General features: G+C 36.2%; 1 protein-coding gene across 6 annotated transcripts in view; it reads right to left on the reverse strand.

Moving 5' to 3' along the window:
• The window catches only part of NR2C2 (nuclear receptor subfamily 2 group C member 2), a 34,497-nt gene that overhangs the window by 11,411 nt on the left and 3,542 nt on the right, over positions 1 to 19,544 (reverse strand). For 3 of the 6 annotated variants that reach the window (XM_058844830.1, XM_058844824.1, XM_058844825.1), the window contains 11 exons: positions 15,027 to 15,137; positions 13,968 to 14,168; positions 12,690 to 12,792; positions 11,469 to 11,648; positions 9,648 to 9,795; positions 7,892 to 7,985; positions 7,346 to 7,479; positions 4,630 to 4,807; positions 4,250 to 4,371; positions 3,598 to 3,737; positions 663 to 800 (listed from right to left, as the gene is read on the reverse strand). In XM_058844830.1, coding sequence (XP_058700813.1) covers positions 663 to 800; positions 3,598 to 3,737; positions 4,250 to 4,371; positions 4,630 to 4,807; positions 7,346 to 7,479; positions 7,892 to 7,985; positions 9,648 to 9,795; positions 11,469 to 11,648; positions 12,690 to 12,792; positions 13,968 to 14,168; positions 15,027 to 15,098 — 1,510 coding nt within the window. In that variant the 5' untranslated portion in view covers positions 15,099 to 15,137. Of the gene's footprint in view, positions 1 to 662; positions 801 to 3,597; positions 3,738 to 4,249; positions 4,372 to 4,629; positions 4,808 to 7,345; positions 7,480 to 7,891; positions 7,986 to 9,647; positions 9,796 to 11,468; positions 11,649 to 12,689; positions 12,793 to 13,967; positions 14,169 to 15,026; positions 15,138 to 18,323; positions 18,425 to 19,544 lie in introns of all 6 variants that reach the window. The other 3 variants (XM_058844827.1, XM_058844826.1, XM_058844829.1) reach the window with 3 other exon arrangements.

A 19,544-nucleotide genomic window follows, 5' to 3' on the forward strand; every position in this document is an offset into this window, starting at 1 on the left:
GTGCCCTAGAAACATTTGCCACCTTTGCTGAAAATACTGTCACTTCCAATTTCTTGAATGTCCTTACCTAAGCATTCCAGAAAATCTCAAGTGTCTTTGAGTAAATTTGCATATTTCAGAAACACTTGGCTATGCTTTAGTCATCTGCTGTCATTTTTTTGGTAACAAATGGAAGACACCCTGTTCACATTCAGTTTTTGAGATTTTGTTGAAGTTTCATATAATATAGGTATTTTTGCTCATATTTCAGCTATTCCTTTTAGGAGTATATTAAAATACTAAAAATTGAAGCAAAATTCTTTGTGTCACTAGGAGAATGCATTTCTTCTAATCCTCCCCACCATTTACCTCACTAATATTGCTAGCACACATTCCAGATAATTTATTACTCATAGATTCTCAGCTGAAGGCAACTTGAGAATCTAATCTTCTAGGGTGGATATACAGGAAACACCTAATAGATTTGAACTGTAAATAATATAAATATGTTGCTCTGAAGTTATTTTAAAACACATCATGTGATAATCATTATGAAACAGTAATTTTACCTGCAGTTTAACAAATAAGTCTCATCTCAAGACATTAGTCTTGTTTGAAAAATCCTAAAGAATTCACATATTAAGGCTTTTTATTTAAAAATATATGGTTACTAAAATCCTTACCAGGGCTAAAAAGGACTATAGCTTTAAGGTATGCATATTCATATCCATCAATATCAAGCTTGGCCATGCTGTTACAGAACTCTTGAAGTTTCCAGATGTGTTCCATGACTTGCTTTATTCTTTCTCCAGAAAGTTTATCTACAAAAAGATATTGCTTACTATTTCATCTGAGCTCAAGCATTTCTAATATATTAACAAATAAAGTTTTATAAACCAAGTCAAGTGATATTTGCAAGTCTTCTGCTGTCTTAAAACCATGTAAGGATGGCCTGAATTGTTATGAAAGTGAAGTGAATTTATAAAGTTGAGTCAGATCCAGGGCTACCAAACAGAATGTTAACTCTTTTGTGTAATTTGGCCAGGACAACATAATCTGCCACACCAGACTTTCCAGTGGTGTACTGTTCTGAGCAGAGACTCTGAAATTATGGCGCATTATTCGACAAAAAAGCAAATGCTAACATGCAGCCCTAATTTTAAATTCAAACATTACTGAATTAGCATTTCCAAAAGTGAATGCAAGAACAGTAATGACAGTGCTACTTTCTCCTCTATCTGAACTTTTAGGAGTGAACTTTTCATTAGCTATGGTAGCTAATCTTTTTCCCATCTGATGGAGTAAATTCACTGAAATACACATACACAGATTCTTCTATCATTTGAAAGATCACAGTCCTTATATTGGGTTCATAATCTAACTTAAAATTTCCATTTAAAAAATGTTTTTTATTTATAGATATGCTACAAGTGAGTGGTATTGGCTGCTAAACTAGGAAGGGAGAGATTTCTATTTTGGTAAAAGAAATCCTTGTATTGGACTGCATATCTACAAACTAGTCAAGGAATAAAAACATTAAAGAATACATTAAGACAAATTTTTGAATATATAATTACTATTATCAAACTTCAGAAGTAAGTCAGTTCACAAGGGATAAAACCTTTCCTTGAAAAACACATTAGAATAATTCTATTTCAGTCATAATCTCCAATGCTAGTATTTAATATAATTTTAATTTGAATATTTTATTTTTCTCTATACAGCTAATAGTGCTTAGGATTGCTTAGCCCTCATGTGCCTTAAACTGAATCTTTGAGATAGTTTATTACTATTTGATCTATTTTCTGAAACTACAATGAGAAGATTGAATGAATGGGAGAACCATTTTTTGCACAGTCTTGAAATAAGAATGAAAGCATAATTTACATTTCTTAAATCATTAATTGTGATACAAATTTTTAGTTACTCAAGATGGATGAAGATGGACATAATTTAATGTTTTTACTCCTGTATTAAGTGGGAAAATATGGTCCAGAAAAAGTCAGGAAAAGCAAACTTGAATTTGAGAGTTTCTAAGTAGCCTCATCACTAATATGTTTCTAGATAAAGTTCTGAAATTTCTTCAGTTTGTTTTGAAGGTATAATGCACAATATAACATTATAACTTTGCAGAACAGATAAATAACACTAATGATCCTCTTTTCTTGGCTGGTCTCAGCTAACACAGTATGGCTGCAAGTATAGATTATAGAAAAAAATATTTTTTTTACAATTTTGATTCATGAGAACCGAAGTGGAACCAGCTGTAATAGCCCTACCACTTACTCCTCCCCAAAGTCACTGCCTGGAATAGAGGTGGAATAGACAGCTCTGTGTATTCTGAAATGGATATAAAGTAAAAGCCTAACTCTGCATAGAACATCCAATGTTCCCCTGATGCAGGTTTCCCTACTGATCTTTTGCCTCTCTGTGCAGGAAAGGATCAGCACACTCTGTTGTATTTTGGGACTATCCGGGCTATCGTAAATGAGAAAACAACAAAACAAACCAAACAAACAAACCAACAAACAAAAAACCAAAACAAGAAAAAACCCTATATTCATTATAAAAGCAATTAAAGCATACTATCTATTTAAGAATCAAATTTCAGTCTAATTTACTTTATCACGATGAAGCTAATAAAGGAGATTAAACTTGATTGTAGAAGTATAAAATGCACAAAGCAGATAGCATTTCCATTTAATATCCTTTAGCTCTAGAAAAATACATCTGTTTTACTCTCCGCAGTAAAAACCTATTTTCTAACTTTTGCTGTGTGCACAATAATGACACCATAAAAAATTACAAAAGAATGGTACCAAATAGTATTCTGTAACTGCTTTTAATGCAAATTTAAATTTCAAGCAGTTTTCATGTATTGTGCTCCGTTTGCAGAGTTTCAAGCTGCTAGTATTTTCTTCCTCCTTTTAAAAATAAAAATTGTTTTCATGCTAATCAATCCAATTGATTGAAAGAATCTTTAAAGAATGAAAAAAAAGCAATTATAACAGATTTTCATCCTTTCTAAATATAATCATCACTATCAACAGACCAACACTGAATTAAAAAATAAAATTACATACAACTTGTTAAGAATGTCAAGAAATTAAGTTGCTTAATGGTTCAAGGATGCTTCAAAATACATTAATCATTACTGCATTACAGTAGTATCCAAAACCATTATACTTGCAAGAAAATATGCTTGTTATAGTAATTGGCAAACACTGTGTTTTTACACTGCAAAGAGAAGAAAGTTCCAGAAGGAAAAAGTCCGGTACAGTTTGGAAGAGGATACAATTATTCTCTGAGGAAAAAACATATATCTGGATGGGAAGAAAACTCGGAGCACATCCAAGGAGTATTTTAGGATGTACTGTCTTTTTCTGTAATGTCAGTCAGGCATAGAAGACCCCCTTGCCTCTATGGATACTTGTAACCCACAGATATCTCTGTGAGGTCAGTGCAACAAAATTAGATCACCAGGGGAAAGATAATTATGCAAGAGAAAGGTTCACCTTCCCCTGGTTCCTGGTGAACAATTCTGCCACTGATGGGGAAGCACCTGGTGAGCAATTTTATCCAAATGTCCCCTTACTGTTAGCAATACTGGTAACATACCTTCTTGTATGCTGTTCTGGAGGTGGTTGACAATCGCTCCTAGGATGGTAGACAGACTCATCACCTGTGCACACTGCGCCAGGCCTAAAGTAAACAGCTCATTCCAGCAGGCACGCACAAGGCTCGTATTGCAGTCCTGCCTACAAACAGCAGAAAATCAAACAATGCGAGGTTTGCATACCAGCTTGTTATTGCTCTATGTATAATTCTGTATAACAATTCATAGTAAGGATTAAGCTATTGCAAAACATTTGGTAACAGGCATATATTAGCATATTAGAAGTATTTCAAGAAGGAAAAAAATTATAGACCATGGAAAATCATTTTGCATTATCTGTGAAATGGTGGTCATCAATTCTTTAATAAGGTATCAAAAACAAGCATTTAATTTCTACAAATTAATGCTTTCTTTTGATTTGGCTTTATTTTTGGTAACCACAGTACTATCAGATATTGTAGTTACCCTCCCCTCTGCCATCTTCTATTTTATTTTTCAAAATAGGGAATATAATGTAGTCTTCACATATTTTAAAGTATTCATTAAAAATTAAACAATATCATAACTAGCAAGTTCAAAATAGCTGGGATATGTTCAGGTCAGTGCTTAAATTCATACAAAAGCAAACCATTCAGACAGAGTAAGTCCATTTACCCAAGAGCTTGAAATGCAGGTATGGACCTAGCCCAGTGCATAGAGAGGAAAAGGAGTCGTGATGCTGACTCACAGATGTAGTGTACATTAAGGTACTCTGGCATCGGACTGGGCATTGTCAGCTGTAAAAAATAAAAGTACAGTACAATACATATAGTTCAGACATAAACCAGTTTTTGTCATCAATGAAATAACTGGCAAAAGCATTCAAACTACTCTCATAGTCCATCACAACAGTGTGACAAGAAATTGTCAAAGGAAAACTCTACTCATTACTCTGGCAAGGAATGCAAATTGGGAATACTAGACAAGAAATTATGTAGCTGCTCATACATCTTAAGCATTAATCTGTTTACTAAGACATTTAAAGAAGCACATACCTTAAATGTGACATGTGTATCTGTAAGTAGGGGTCCTTCCACTTCAATAATTGGTGTTGACTGATCTCTACTGATTACATGAATATTCCCTCCTCCTGTAGGATCCATCCCATCTGCCAAGTTATGAGCTGTTGCACCATCTGTGGTATTAAGTGCTTTAGCCAAAGTATCAAATGCCCTAAAAAATAATAAATAAGTAAACAATGAAAGAGTGCTTGTTTAGATCTTAAAAAATTCACAGTGCTCAAATTAAATGCTGTAAAACGTTTCCATTTAGAGGCAACATACACAAGAACTCTTTCAGCTGACACAAGGTCAGACTTTCCATTATAATTTGGTCCCTCTGTACTCTTTGGACCTTAATAAAATAAATAGATGTGCCCACATATTGCTGGTAAAAGATCTCCCCTGTAATGGAAGGATTTCATACTGTAAATCCCGCTCTGACAGTTTTATCCTAGTATTTGTACTGGTAGAGGGGCCTTGTGCTTTGCTGTTTGTGGCTGGGATAGAATTAGTTTTCTTCACTGTAACTAGTATGGGGTTATGTTTTGGATTTGTACTGAAAACAATGTTGATAATATAGAGATGTTTTTATGCACAGCAGTGTTTGCACAGCATAAAGGCCTTTTGCCACTTCTTGTCCTCCCTGCAGTGAGGAAGCTGGACATGCACAAGTTCGGAGGTGACACATCCAGGCCTGCTGACCCCAACTGACACAAGGATTATTCCATACTTTGTGACATTACACTCATTATATAAAGAAGGGGGAAGAAAGAGGAAGTGGGAGGGATGTTTGGAGTGATGGCCTAAGTCTTCAGAAGTAACTGTTAGACATGCTGGAGCCCTGCTGTCCTGGAGGTGGCTGAACACCTGACTGCTCATGGAAGGTAGCAGATTAATTCCTTTACTTTGCTTTTGTATGTGGCTTTTGTTTCACCTATTAAACTGTCTTTATCTCAACCCACAAGTCTTTTCACTTTTACCCTTCTGATTCTATCACCAGCAGATATCCCAACTCACTGGTGTGAGAGTGAGGGAATGGCTGTGTGAGGCTTAGTTGTCTGCTGGGCTTAAACCACAACAATCCTCTTGCACTTACCATTCACTTATTCCCTATTCTCACAGATTCAGTGAGGATTACAGACCAGATGTACTCTGAAGAACAAAGTTCCTGTCCTTGTCCCCATCCTTGATCTCCAGCTTTTTGGAACAGTGGAGAACAGTGTGGTTTTCTTCTCGACAATATTATATATGCCTGAATTTCCTTTGCCTTAAGATGAAATATGGCCAGGCACTCCTGATCTCCCAATAGAGATAGACAGAGCCTTAAAAACCTTATGACAGTAACACAAGAGAGATTGGTCCCTGATCTCCTTTATACTCAAGCTGGTGCTGGATCATTACCCAAATAAATCACTGTAAATTCTCTTAGGATTAACAGAGCTTAGATGTAAAGAAGAATTTTGTGTCCCACTTTCATACCAGTGGACAGTACTATGGTATAGTTCTCCTTTGCCACTTTCTTGTCAAGATGCTTTTTAGGGAGAGGGTTTTTTATATTTTTTTTTTTTTTCTCTTTAAAGAAAGAGTAAGAGGTTGACATAAGCTGACATTGCAGTGTCAAGTATTTTCAAATATGAATTCACTTCACTTGAAAGACTTAAGAGCTGTAATTAATATCCTCTCTATCTCTTCCCCCCCACCCCCCCAGAGGAGATGTCTTCCAGTCGATGTAGTGGGCAGACTGGTCTGGTATTTGTTTATTGTCAGGGTTTTTTTCTGGGTAAATCGTTTCTTTTCTTATATCTTTCGTTACTAATATTGTTGCTATTACGGTTTCATTTTGCTAATACTGTTTGTTTGCTAATCTCATTGCTGTTTCCAGTAAATTGTTCCTATTTCAACCTGTGATCTCTGCCTTTTGTGCCTCTGACTGGAGATGGATGGGGAGCAAGTGGCAGCATAATTCAAGTGTGAACATTAAATTGGAGAATACCATTACTAAACCATGACCGTTAAGCTCCTCCTAAAAACCTTCTTTTTGAGAAACAGTGGACAGTTTTGACTCCAAGTATTTATCTTATAAACCTATATTCCTAAATTCAACCAACCCACTTCCCCCGCACAGAAAACACAACTAAAAACATCCAACAAAAAAAAAAAAATCCCGGTCTTGAAAATCTCAAGCTGTGCTGGAAATTTTAATATTCCATGCTCCTTTTTCATATATTTTTCATTAATAAAGAAAAGAAAGACTTTAAACTCTTTCTAAATCTACATTACCGGGAGATTTTATGGCAGCACAATCTCGAAAGTAAATCTGCAGTAATGCAGGTCCCTAAAGACCTGCGCTAAAGGCACAAGCATTGCACAGAAGAAGCTCACATAAAACACACCCGTGAAATAAAATGGCACTGAAGTGTTGCTGTTCTCAGAGTCTTTCAAGGTCACAAACTAGTAATTTATTATTTTTGTGAGAACCAAATCTAGTCTAGCTTCAGAACACTACATTTGTAACACAGGACAATTTTTCACAAGAGGGCGACAGCCACAACTGATTTCTAAAGAACTGGGTTTGTGTTTCAAAGTAGGAGCAATCTGGCAATCTGTACTGTGTCTGGTGTAACAATGCCAAATTCCTTTAATGAACAAGTGTAAGGATACACCACACAGAACACAAATTACTAAAAAAGGTATAAATATAAATCCATACCGTGTAATCTCACTTGCAGATTGCTCTTCTTGTTGAACTTCAGAAGTATCTCCATTATTTAGTGACTCACTGAGATTAGCAAGAGATGTTACAACATTTGCTAGTGTTCCTAAGGCACCCTGGCTTGTTTCAGCCTAAAAAGGAAGCATTATATTAGTAAATCAAAATTACAATTAATATATCATATATAATTTCCCTCCATTTTTGATCTTTCTTCTTTTTCTCCTACACAACTTTTCCTTCCTCCTGAATACCAGGAAGAACAATGGCTCTCAATTATCTTTAAATCCTGTTCTAATTATTAATCCTAGGCCCAGATGAGACATCATATGGAGAACTACCTGTGGCTGACCTTTTGCAGAAATATGCTTTCCAAAATAAACCACGATCCTATTGATCAATTTATTACATCCATCCATAGGGTTCTTCACACTTACCACAACCTTATGTTCTCAAGAGCAACAACTACTTGAGACTATGTACAACAGATAAAGTAATCTGAACAAATTAATAGATATGCTCAGAATTGAAATGAGACAGTAATACCTTGGAATCAGCAGCTAGAAGGACTGTACCATCATCCCTGATCAAAGGCTGCTGAATATTCACAAGCATTCCCGGATCTAGGAGACCAGCTGACCTGTTCAAAAGCATAAGGCATCTGATGGTTAACAATATTGTCCATTAGTCAGAAGAATGTGTAACAATTTACAACAGCATAAAAAGAATTACCAGTTTTTAAGTAAACAATTTCATGAAGCTTACAGTTTATTTATCAGGACTTAAGTTCTTCTGAAACAGTTCCCAAAAAGTAGCTTGAAAGACAGAAATATTTTTTAATTTCCAGTGTAAAACAATGACAACTTCCCAAATGTGTATCTTCTCATTTGCTTTTTTGTTCTGGTTTAGTCTGCTTTAAGGAAAGTTGTTGTCTTCTTATGTTCTCAGAAGTCACCTAGTAGCTCTAGTTTTATATTAGACTTTGGAGGAAGGCATAACTCTGTATTCCAAACAAGACAATGGCCAGCACTAAATAAAAGTCATAAAAATATTTAATTTTACATTCCAAAGTATAGTCAGAAACAGTAATGTAATCAAAGTCTGCATAAAATCTCTGCTGCTTTTACTTTTGCTGGTTTTTGACCAAATGTCCTTCCCCTCTGCTGTATCTAATTTAGGAAGACAGTGGAAAGTCTTTGCAGTCAGCAAGGAGTTTATTTAGTACTTATGTGATGCTCCAAGTGTCCATAACATAATATCAACGCACACAACACAGGTGCAGGCTGCAGCACGTTACAGTACAAGGGGTCTGACACTAAAAGCTATCATTGTGAACGAGCACAGGCTTGTTGACAGGCATGACACAGGCACCCTGACCCTGACCCAAATTATCAAGCATTATGCAAATATGAATCCTACATAAATAACAGTGGTTCTTAATGACTATAGTATTGTTTATAGGTCTGTAATGGATCTGTAGCTCAAGGAAATTTCTAAGAAGCAAATGTGTCTGTGAGTGCTTCTTCCAAACAGAACACTAAAAAACAATTTTCCAAGAACCCTGCAGCCCAAACTTCTTAACTGCAGTGTCATTTGTTCAACAAGGAATATGTACATAAAAAATTAAATGCACACACTTCCCCCCATATGAAAACTGAATAATAAAATCCAATTTTTTATGTGGTTCTCAACCATTCATAAACTAGTTTTAAAAATGTTGTATTTAACCTAGACTTTTTCTATTCTATTCAGAAAAAAGAAATATTGCCTTTGTTTGTAATGATGTGCATTTTCACACCCACTGCCTAAGGACACATCTGAGAGTGCAGGAATCATTTTGGAGTAATTTCCATATGGTAAAAGGAAGCTGCTGTTTTGGTGTTGTTGAAATCAGTCTCTTGGGATCTGAATCAGCAGTCACTGAGTCTCCCTAACTACTGTCTTTAGGAGACGGAAGCCCAAGTCTGTCATTTGCAGATCTGATATCAGAGAAGTGCTAACCTGAATGCATCACATCATTAGCCTACATGCTTTCTGTTTGAGTATCATTCATTTGCTTTGCATTGCTCTGACCTGGCTGGACAAGAGCCAGCTCTGAACTGAAAACCACGTACCTGTATGCAGACAAAAACTTTCACAAGAATCAGAACCTACACTGGCCTTGGTAATGGAAACAGATGATGTGTTCATTAGAGCTCTTTTCTGTTCCTCTGAGAGCAGAGGGGAGAAATAATATAGGTGTGACTGCAAAGCGACATGCACAAATAATATGAAAAAAAATGTGTGGAACTGAGCTACTCACCGCGTCCCATCTTTATCTGCCACAAATGTTGGAGTTGCTATTAGAGGGCTTCGAAGATCTTTTCTTATATAGATTTTTTCAGTAGAAGCTGCACAGTTGGCTGGTTTTTCACGCTGCACATCAAAAGGTTTTCTTTCACTTTGAACTGCTACATAAAGATAGAGACATACAGATTTGAAAGGAAATAATTCAAACAAAAAATACAAAAAGTAAGTAAAACTCCTGCAGTTATGATAGCATACCAGCTCAGTGCAAAACTGGAAATTTAATACCAAGAGTGAAGAAATGCAGGCTCCAGCGTTACCATATCTGTGAGTATGTGGATTTTTAAATATACTTTTAACTAGAAAGTCACAGATTGATCTTTTTCTTCAAGTTTTGCTGACCTGGAATAAAATATTGCTCTTTTTTTTGGCATTTGATAAGATGGAAGATTCTACAGATTGTTTTCAATTTGTTTAGTTTTGGTTTTTTTTAACAGGCGCAGATATATCTAAATGTTAGGCACATTCCTATTTTGGATGACACAAAACAATGCAAACCCAGAAGGAACCCTGAAAAAGTCAAGAGAGGCAAGTTACTTGAGAAATGCAGGTGAATTCCTTGAGAGAATACTCTCTGTATGACATACACTTCACTCACAGCCATTAATTTCACCCAGTTAGGGAAGAGTGTTTCAAAACTAACCCTTACATAATCTAAATATCTATAGTCGAGAATTGAAACAAACTAAATTCAGTCTCTGAAATGCCAAACAAGTGTAGCAAATTTTTTAATAAAAATATTAAGAAGCACTTTGTAACTTTTAAAGAATGTGAAAAGTGCATCTTTATTATATTAAAATACTATTATTAAACATATTACAGAAAGTTATCCTTAGAACCAGCAAGTTACTTAGTTCCTGATTTTGTTTTTGCTAGTATTGTTACTATTAGCAAAATGTAGGGGCTTAAAAGTTGTCATATCAAATTTATTGGCTTGGTGAATACATACTAATTAATCAGAAGCCTGACCCAAAGTCTGTATAGTCAGTAAACATAAACCCTAATCATATTGGGATAAAAAAGGTTTATTTCTGGAACTGCAGCAGTTTTTCTTGTACAAACATCTCATCTTGTATTCAGCACATTGTGTGCAAAGCACCAGAATCATCACAACAGGTCTGGAGTTTTAGAGTGCAAATACAACAATTATGTCCCTATTTACAGCTTAAGGTACTGCCTCCCTTGAACTCAGTGGTCAGAACTTACCACGATTAGACCAGATCACAAAACAACCTAGTAATTGTTTCACGTAGTGCTAAATTGAAGAACAGGTGATATAAACTGAAAACAACATGAAAGTATATTTTAAAACATACGACAGTTTATACAATGCCCCATAAAACACTGCTCACAAATTAAAATAAAAATTCAAAAAGAGGGGGAAAAAAAAGACTAACTACTTTATACCAGTGGTTGAAAAAGCTGCAAAAATAAACTGGAAGGAAAGCAGATTCTCAAAACAGAATACTAGATTCATGTCAATCCATGTCAAAGTATTTTCTATTATGAACGTACACTGTGTTTGGAACATGCATTCTAAGCAAGGCTGTAACTGGGCTCACCAAAGACAACACTACTTGGAGACATCGTTCAAAACAAACCACTACTGCACCTCAGACATAAAATGGTGATGAAAGAAAGGTGCACTAGATGCTGCCAAAATGTTCTGTTTCCTTCAAGCAACATATACCAAAACAGAGAGAACACACTAACAAGTGGTAGTCCACATAACTGTTATTTGGTAGGCACAATATCACATTGAGTACTTAACACTCACATTCCATTTTCATGCCCATCTCTAGACATTTCTTAAGCCTACAAAACTGGCATCGATTCCGATGGTGTTTATTGATGATACAGTCCTGGTTGCTACGACAACTGTAAGTCAAATTCTTCCTTACACTCCTTTTAAAGAAACCTTTGCATCCCTCACAGCTGACAGCACCATAATGACGACCTAGGAAACATATACATTGTTATCAGTTGGAAATGACTTATATTTTAGCATAGAAATACTCATTTTAAGTAAGTAAAACACTATAAGTCACCCTTTAAATTTGTTTTGTATTTGTACCAACATTTTAGACCATGAAAGCATTACTGTAGTCTCACAAGATATTTCTGGTTTGCCTACTGTCAGGGGTTTTGGTGAGAGTGGAGAGAAGAGTGAAAGGCTCAGCCTATTTCTGAATGTGCAGTTGATGAAGGTGTAGTTCCCATTCAGCGTAAGTACAGATACAATGCTATCTGCTGTTACAGACTATAGGATACATTTAGAGAACATACATGCTAAGAGATCAAGTAATTTCAGAAAACAAGTAATTTTACATCAAAATTTAAAATGCAATCTTTATTTAAATTTCCTGTCCATATTAATTCTGGTATTGTTTTAATTACATAAACATTTAAAGAAATAAAAGGAAGTGAGAAAAAGAGACAGAAGGGTGTCTTTTCTCTAGGATGAAAGCACAGAACACCCCCTTGACTAATATAAAAATTTTATCTTAAGACGCCTTGTTACTACATGGATCTGAAACACTGAGGATTCACGTGATCTCTGCTTGCCTTGTTTTGTAATAGTAGAAGAACAAAATATACCAGGAAGTGTTAAGTTTGTTAAAGAGCACTAAGAAGCATTTTCTTGGAGTAGTTAGACATATTTAGGTGACATGTTTATTTCATAGTTGCACATCACTGTGGGGAACTTGACTACATGCTTCAAGTAGTCTTTTTCAATTATCAGGAGTGATTTTATCATTATTTTATCTTTCAGCCAATTTATCATATGCTTCAGTTCCGTGAAAAGACCTAATATTCTTCCAAGCACAGTTTAGCTACTTTTTGCATATAGATACAGAGTATATTTTCCCATTTAAAAAGTCAATTGCTTTTGCCATGAGCATAACTAAAATCAGTTAAAGCCCATGAAAAATAATCTCTTCATCCCAGTCATCCTTTCAAGCAAGTTTCTTCAATACCACTTTGTAGGTTTCCTTACCTGATGCTTTATCACCACAGACTACACAATATTCTACTACCTGGGGCCGCTGAACATCAGGTTTTCCTAGCAGACGTTCCACTGAAGCAGAGTCTGTCACTATCTAAAGCAAAATTCCAGAACAAAAAGATGTAATTAGCCAGATATGAAGGTAAGGAGCTTTGCCTGTAGAACAAGATGGTTGTGACAGCTAAGAAGAGGGGACTAAATTTATGAATAAGTATGGCATGGGGAATGAAATTAAGTAGAATAAAATGCAGTTTAATGAGAGTTCTTACTGACAATAGTGAGACTTCTGAAACAGTCATATCAAAACAAATTACAAATAAAACTGATAGCTTTGTTAGTACAAACGTTTCTTCACTTGTGCAATCCACAGTATTTTTCCCTTCTTGCAAATCCTCTCAAACAGCAGCTATATTTTAGCCAAAGACAGTTGGCTTTCAGATGCTGTTCCCATCTATCTCTTCTCTAGCTATTAGGGATGTATGGTTCAGAGGGGACAGCCTGGAGCTCAGATCTACCATAGAAACAGTTTAGCTTCCAAAGGACTTGGATTACAAACCTTCTGTTCTGAACATTCTATTTAACCAAGAAAATCTAAAAAACCCAACCCTTCTGTAATGTCAGATACCTTATTTAGCATGGAAAAATGAATTTCAGAAGACTGTTAATACCATTTTTAAAATATTTATGTAAAAATTACTCTTCTTCCTGTAAAATATTCTCTATTGTAACAGTAACAAGAGGGACCAGGCACTTTTACTTTTGTTTTATTCCTTTTTTTTAAGACTGCTAGGAAGAAATCTGAAATTTCACGAGAGGTAGATCATTGTTTATATCATTGGTTTTGCAAAGTTCCTGTTCACGTGTATTATGTTCATGACTCACAAAAAAAACAAAACAGTTTTATTGCAATGTCTTGATACTGAATGTAAAGTATGAAGTCATGTAAATTTGCTCAGGTGAGTTGTAGCTCTGTATATCTGTGAATCTTGAGCAGACTGAGAAATCCTGGCTCTTCTCACAAGCACTATCTTAAGTGTTCACTTATGTCTTTGGAACTTGAATGAGAACACACGATGAGGGATGTTGAGTGCAGTGGAGGTAGGTGAAGACTGAAGGATTTATGATTGAACAATGAAGCGTAAGATTAGTATGTCTAATCCATGTCATGAGAAAACTACTGCAACTGGTCTTAAAGCAATTTGGACTTAATTTAGAAACAAAAAAAAACCAAACCAAAATTCCATGGTTTATCTAAATGACTGTATTTACCTGAATTCTGCCTGGCACAATGTTGTCTGTGGTGGTAAAGATAAGCTGCTTGGCATTAGATGTCTCAGGTGCTGCCAAGATCACCTTTCCTGCACCAGTTCCATCTGGACTAGCTAAAATGAACTGTTGCTTTGGAGACACAGCTGAATCCACTGCTGTCACTATTTGAATTTTCTGACCTGTTTGCTGATCTGTCACAATCTGTAAAACATTGAAGAAATTCATGACCACAGTAAATTTATGTTTTAAAACCTTTAATTCCATCTCAGAAGTATATCAGTGAAAAATTACAAAGAAGCTCTCTCCAATTTTTCTTTATAAATGACACCAAGGAGATGTTCTCCAATTAACATTTACCTTTGCATTTTTTACCTATTTTACCTATATTTTACATAAGATGATACTCCGTAAAGTACCACCAAAACATGAAATCAGGCAGCCTTATTGTTTCACCTGCCAATTCTCAAGATTCTCTTATGACGGAAGGTTTCTGTTTCTGATACAGTTGTCTGGTAGCATGATCTCTATTTTACCTGGTAGAGTAACCATATCAATATGCACTAGTATTTCATTAAAATTTAGTAAGTCCTATATAATTTGCCACTGAATACATTCTGATACATTAATGACCTCTTTTTATTATCTACGAGTAACAAAGACCCACTGTGCAGCATTCCCAAAGGCTGACTTTGTGCTAAACAGATTAATCTCCTACTGGCTGCTAAATAAATGGGAAGAGGAATGCACTTGGAGACAATCTCAGATTTCTGTTGACAGTATCTCACCCTTTGCTGTGGCCAGGGTTCGGGAGATTTGCTTGTGTAGCTGAGGCTTAACCTGTGTAAATACTCCTCACTGGCTAACTATTGTATACAGCCATCTAGTCAGCACCAAATAAATATATTGAAGGAGAAAGAATTTTAATTTTCACTAAAAGTTATCTGCTCTCACAAGATTTAAAGGAAGTATTCCATAGTCTTTAGCATGCTTTTGTATAAAGCTAAGTGGGAGGAGGAGAAAAAAAGATGTGATACTTGGTTAATTAATGGATTATTTTACCTGAATGCGTTGTGGTGAAGCTACAGAGGAGTCTGTGGAAATTATCTGGATACGCTGGGAAGGGCTGGTCATCACTGGAGATTCAGATAGCGAAGTCTGAACAGTCGGCACCTGTAAATAAAATACAGAATTTGAATTCACTATTAAGGTATTGAACACTTTTAAAAATACCAATATTTATAAAAGATCAGATAGCACTATAGTTTAGAATCTAAATTTACTGGAAAGGTTACAGTCATTTAACCAGCTTGGATTGGCTTTCAATGAATTATCAGAATATTTTATTTTTCTGGAAATGGAGTGACCCTGACAAAACCAAACCACCACTACTACCACCACTCTGCTCAAATGAATCACTGAGTAAGTACTGTGTGATCCTTTAGCTTACTGAAATGCAGAAATACTTTTTTGAACTTCTGATTATACACTTGTGTCATTTTTTTGCTTCTTTAAAAATAAAATACATCATATATAAATAATGTAAAATGTTAAGTAGTTCCCCTTTTAATAATTTCAGAGTACTTTTGAATGACAGAGATTAACTTTGGCACTACTTCTGTACACTATAGTTTTTTGTCCTATACCATGCATTTCTAGACTACCAAAGTGAAACGCAAATTTAGTTCTGAACACTTATCCTGAAAAATACCCAGTTTGAAAAGCTTGTTTTCAGAGCAAAAATGTTAAATGTTGAATTAAACATGTACAATAACATTTGGATTGGGTATTGGGAAGAATTTCTTCCCTGAGAGGGTGGTGAGACCCTGGCACTGAGTGCTCAGAGAAGCTGTGGCTGCCCCTGGATCCCTGGAAGTGTCCAAGGCCAGGCTGGACAGGGCTTGGAGTAGCCTGGGATAGTGGAAGGTGGACTAGTCAATCCTGAAGGTCTCATCCAACCCAAACCATTCTATGAACCTGTTATCTGCAGTAATGTGTCCAAAACCAGGATGGTCACAAGTTGACAAGAGGTCAAAACCTCTTTTAAACAATCTTGGAATTATATCAAAATTTGTACAGCTGTACAACAGGGCAGGTTTAGTTTCAGCTTGCTTTGAAAAATCTTTGTTTAATATACAGAAAAGTTCATTTATGACATAAAGAAAGAAAAAACAGTTTGGATAGCAAGGAAAATGGACTACAGTCTCTTTGGGGAAGGAGAGGAATTAAAATACACAAGACTTAATGAAACCATACCATTCTACTCCCCTATTGCCTGTGCCATAAGTAGTCCCACATACTGTAAAAGTATAATCTAAATTGAACAATCTCCAATTATTTTTAATACACAGGTCACAAAAGTTGCATGTTAAATGAGGAAAATAGACAGAAGAGATGTAGAAATAAGAGGCATCTTCTAATTATTGGACGATTTAAAGCTTTCAGCTCCAGAAAACAGAGATAGCTAGGTGAGAAAAAAGACTCCCAAAAATCCAAACTCTTAGAGGACATCTCAATTGATGATCTTCTTGTCTTCCATGCCAAATTATTAACAAAGCTATGCACCCTTTAAAAGGTCTAGATCAGAGCAAGAAGGTCTTTTAAAACTGTTTTGCAGTTGTTCAGTTGTAGAATCATTAGCCTTTAATTGATCTTCAAACCTTACATAACAATGTACTGCAGGCAGCTTGAAATTAAAGAATAGTCTGTTCTTCTACGTTGTTCAAGGGGAAAGACAAGACAGACAGCTATAAGGTACCTGCATGGAAATTCTTTAAACATTTTGGAACTAAACAGCCATGTCTTTTTCTGGGTTTGCAAAGTATGTTCAACCTGAACGCCCTGTGGCACAATTTGAGGCCATTTCCTTTTGTTCCTCACCTGGCTCCAACCTCCTATCCAGAGTTGAGAAAGTCCCCCTGGGTCTTCTTTTCTCCAGGCAAAACAAACCAGCTCCCTCAGCCACTCCTCAATGACTGACTCTCCAGACCCTTTTTCCAGCTCCTTTACTCTTCTGGACATGCTTCAGCCCTTCAATGCCTTTCTTGCAGTGCAGGGCCCAGAACTGACCCAAAGATTTGAGGTGTGGCACCACCAGTGGCCAGTACTGAGTGACAGTCACTACCCTGGTCCTGTTGGCCATGCTGTTCTTGAACCAAGCCAGGATGCCATTGGCCCTCTTGTGCAACCTGGGCACACCCAGCTCACATTCAGCCACTGCTGACCAGCACCTGCAGGCCCTTTCCTGCCAAGTGGCTTTCCAGCCACCCTGCCAAAAGCCTGGAGTGCTGTGTGGGATTGTGGTCACCCAACTTCAGAACCCATGGCCTTGTTGAACCTCATACTGCTGGCCTTGGCCTCAATCCCCTTGTCCAGGTCATCCATAAAGTTATTAAACAGAACTGGACCCAAAACTCAGTCCTGAGGAACCCTACTAGTGACTGACTAGTGGATGTGGCACCACTCCCCACACCTCTCTGGCCCCAGTCACCCAGCCAGTTCTTAATCCACCTGTCCAAGTCATGGGCTGCAGCCTCTCCGGGACAATGCTGGGAGACAGTATCAAAGGCTCTGCTGAAATACAGGTAGGCATATCCACAGCCTTTCCTTCATCCAGCTGGTGGATCACCTCATCATAAAACAAAATCAGGTTGGTCAGGCAGCACCAAAAGACCTTTCCTAAACCCATGCTGCCTGGTCCTGATCCCCTGGTCCTGTGTGTGTGCCATGCGATCTCACTTGAGACAGTTAATTTCAAATTAGCAAAGTTAAAAGGAAATGTTGCATGACAGTCTGATTTGGTGCTTGGCATCACAGTTCTCCATAAACCCATGCACTACATACGTGGCAGTTATGTTGAAAAAGTGATGCCGACATCGGTAAAGCTGCTAATATTTGCATTAAGTTATCAAGGCTGCAACTTGACTCTCACAGTTCATAACCTGAAATTTAGTGCAAAAAGAGGTCAAAGACCCTCTTCTTCCATTTAATTTTCATCAATAAAAAATATGATATTCTGAAAACCTTTAATTTTATAAAGCCAGTGTCAAGTTTGAGTCTACATTTTCTCTAAGATATGGTGAGTACAAATATAGAATTTTAGCATATTTAAAGAAAACTAGTTATGTATTTAGCTGTATTGAAAACTATCTGACAGAAGACACAAATAGCAGGCAGCCAGCCATTCATAAAGAAATGATTCATTAACATGGTCATAGTATCAATGAATTCCTAACGAGATAATGCTGCTTGCAACTGTTTTTCCATGAACAAAGTTTTCATAGTGTTACGCAGTGGACAGGCATATCATTTAAGCAGCAGCTCAATATTATAAGGAGATGAAGCCCTGTATTTACCCACCAGGCCAGGAAGAAATCACAGAACTTCATACACTCTTGAGATGGAGCGATCTCTCCAGTGGCAAGATACAACCATCACACTATGTTACCACGGTGCATTTCCTGCACGAGGAATTACAAATGTCACATATTTTATGTGCTTTAGATATTATTACAGCACCCAGCTTCTACCAAAATAGTATAAAGTTTGTCAATATTTCCATTACAGGTTTATCTTTCCAAGTATATTTGGAAGTGCTTTTAAAAAAACGCAGCTTGCCAAATTCATACCCGGTACAGAAACTAGAGTGAAAAATCTCTTGTTGGTTTTCACTGTGAAACGTACGAAGTTTTTTGAAACTATTCCATAGATGTTACTTCCAGGACACTTACTTGGCCATTTTCCATGCTAAAAAGAATGACATTTCTTTTTTAAAAATGTACTTCTAAGTAGGGAATCTAAAATCCGCTTCTAAAAACAGAATTAAACTTACATTTTCTTGTTATATAGGCTTCTTCTCGAACTAAAATATTTTTTAATACACAGGTGTAATCACAGCTCAATATGTAAAAGAAAATGTAAAACATAAAACCAAACTAATGTCTGAAAAGTGACCTCATCTATAGAGGTCTCTCAGCCCATTTCCCCTTTATTGTTTATTAAATCCCTTAATTATGTAACCATACAAAAAAATCACAGTAAACTTAACAAAATAATTTTAATCACACAAAAGATCTAGTTACTTTTTGACTGAAGTTTGCATGGTGAAGGAGACAAATTATTTTCTAAGGCCATGAACACTTGCAGTTTGTGTTTATGAGTTGATTTAAACTTCTCAGCTGTTGAACATCCAAGCTTCAGTGAAAATGCATCAAGACATCACTTAATGTGACTTTAAGTAGGTTTTGTGCTTTTTCTTTTAAGTGTAGGCACAAAATATAAAAACTGATCTAAATTAACCACCTTACTGTAAATTCAGTATATGGCATAAATAAAACAGGTAACTTCAAACACTGTGGTGGATCTAGATTACAATTCAAAATAGGTACAAAAGCTTTCCATGTCCCAAATGGCCAATCTAATGATCAAATGACAAGAAAATTTGTTGTATTATTTTTTTAAAACAATTCATAGTACAGCCAAATTTCTCTATAGCTCACATTGAACTTCCTACTTGCATTCTTAATATGGGGGCCACCAGAACAAATAGGGTGAACAACAGGGACTCCCTAATACGTTTTC

This window comes from Poecile atricapillus, chromosome 9, assembly GCF_030490865.1.
Source record: "Poecile atricapillus isolate bPoeAtr1 chromosome 9, bPoeAtr1.hap1, whole genome shotgun sequence".
Taxonomy (NCBI): Eukaryota; Metazoa; Chordata; class Aves; order Passeriformes; family Paridae; genus Poecile; species Poecile atricapillus.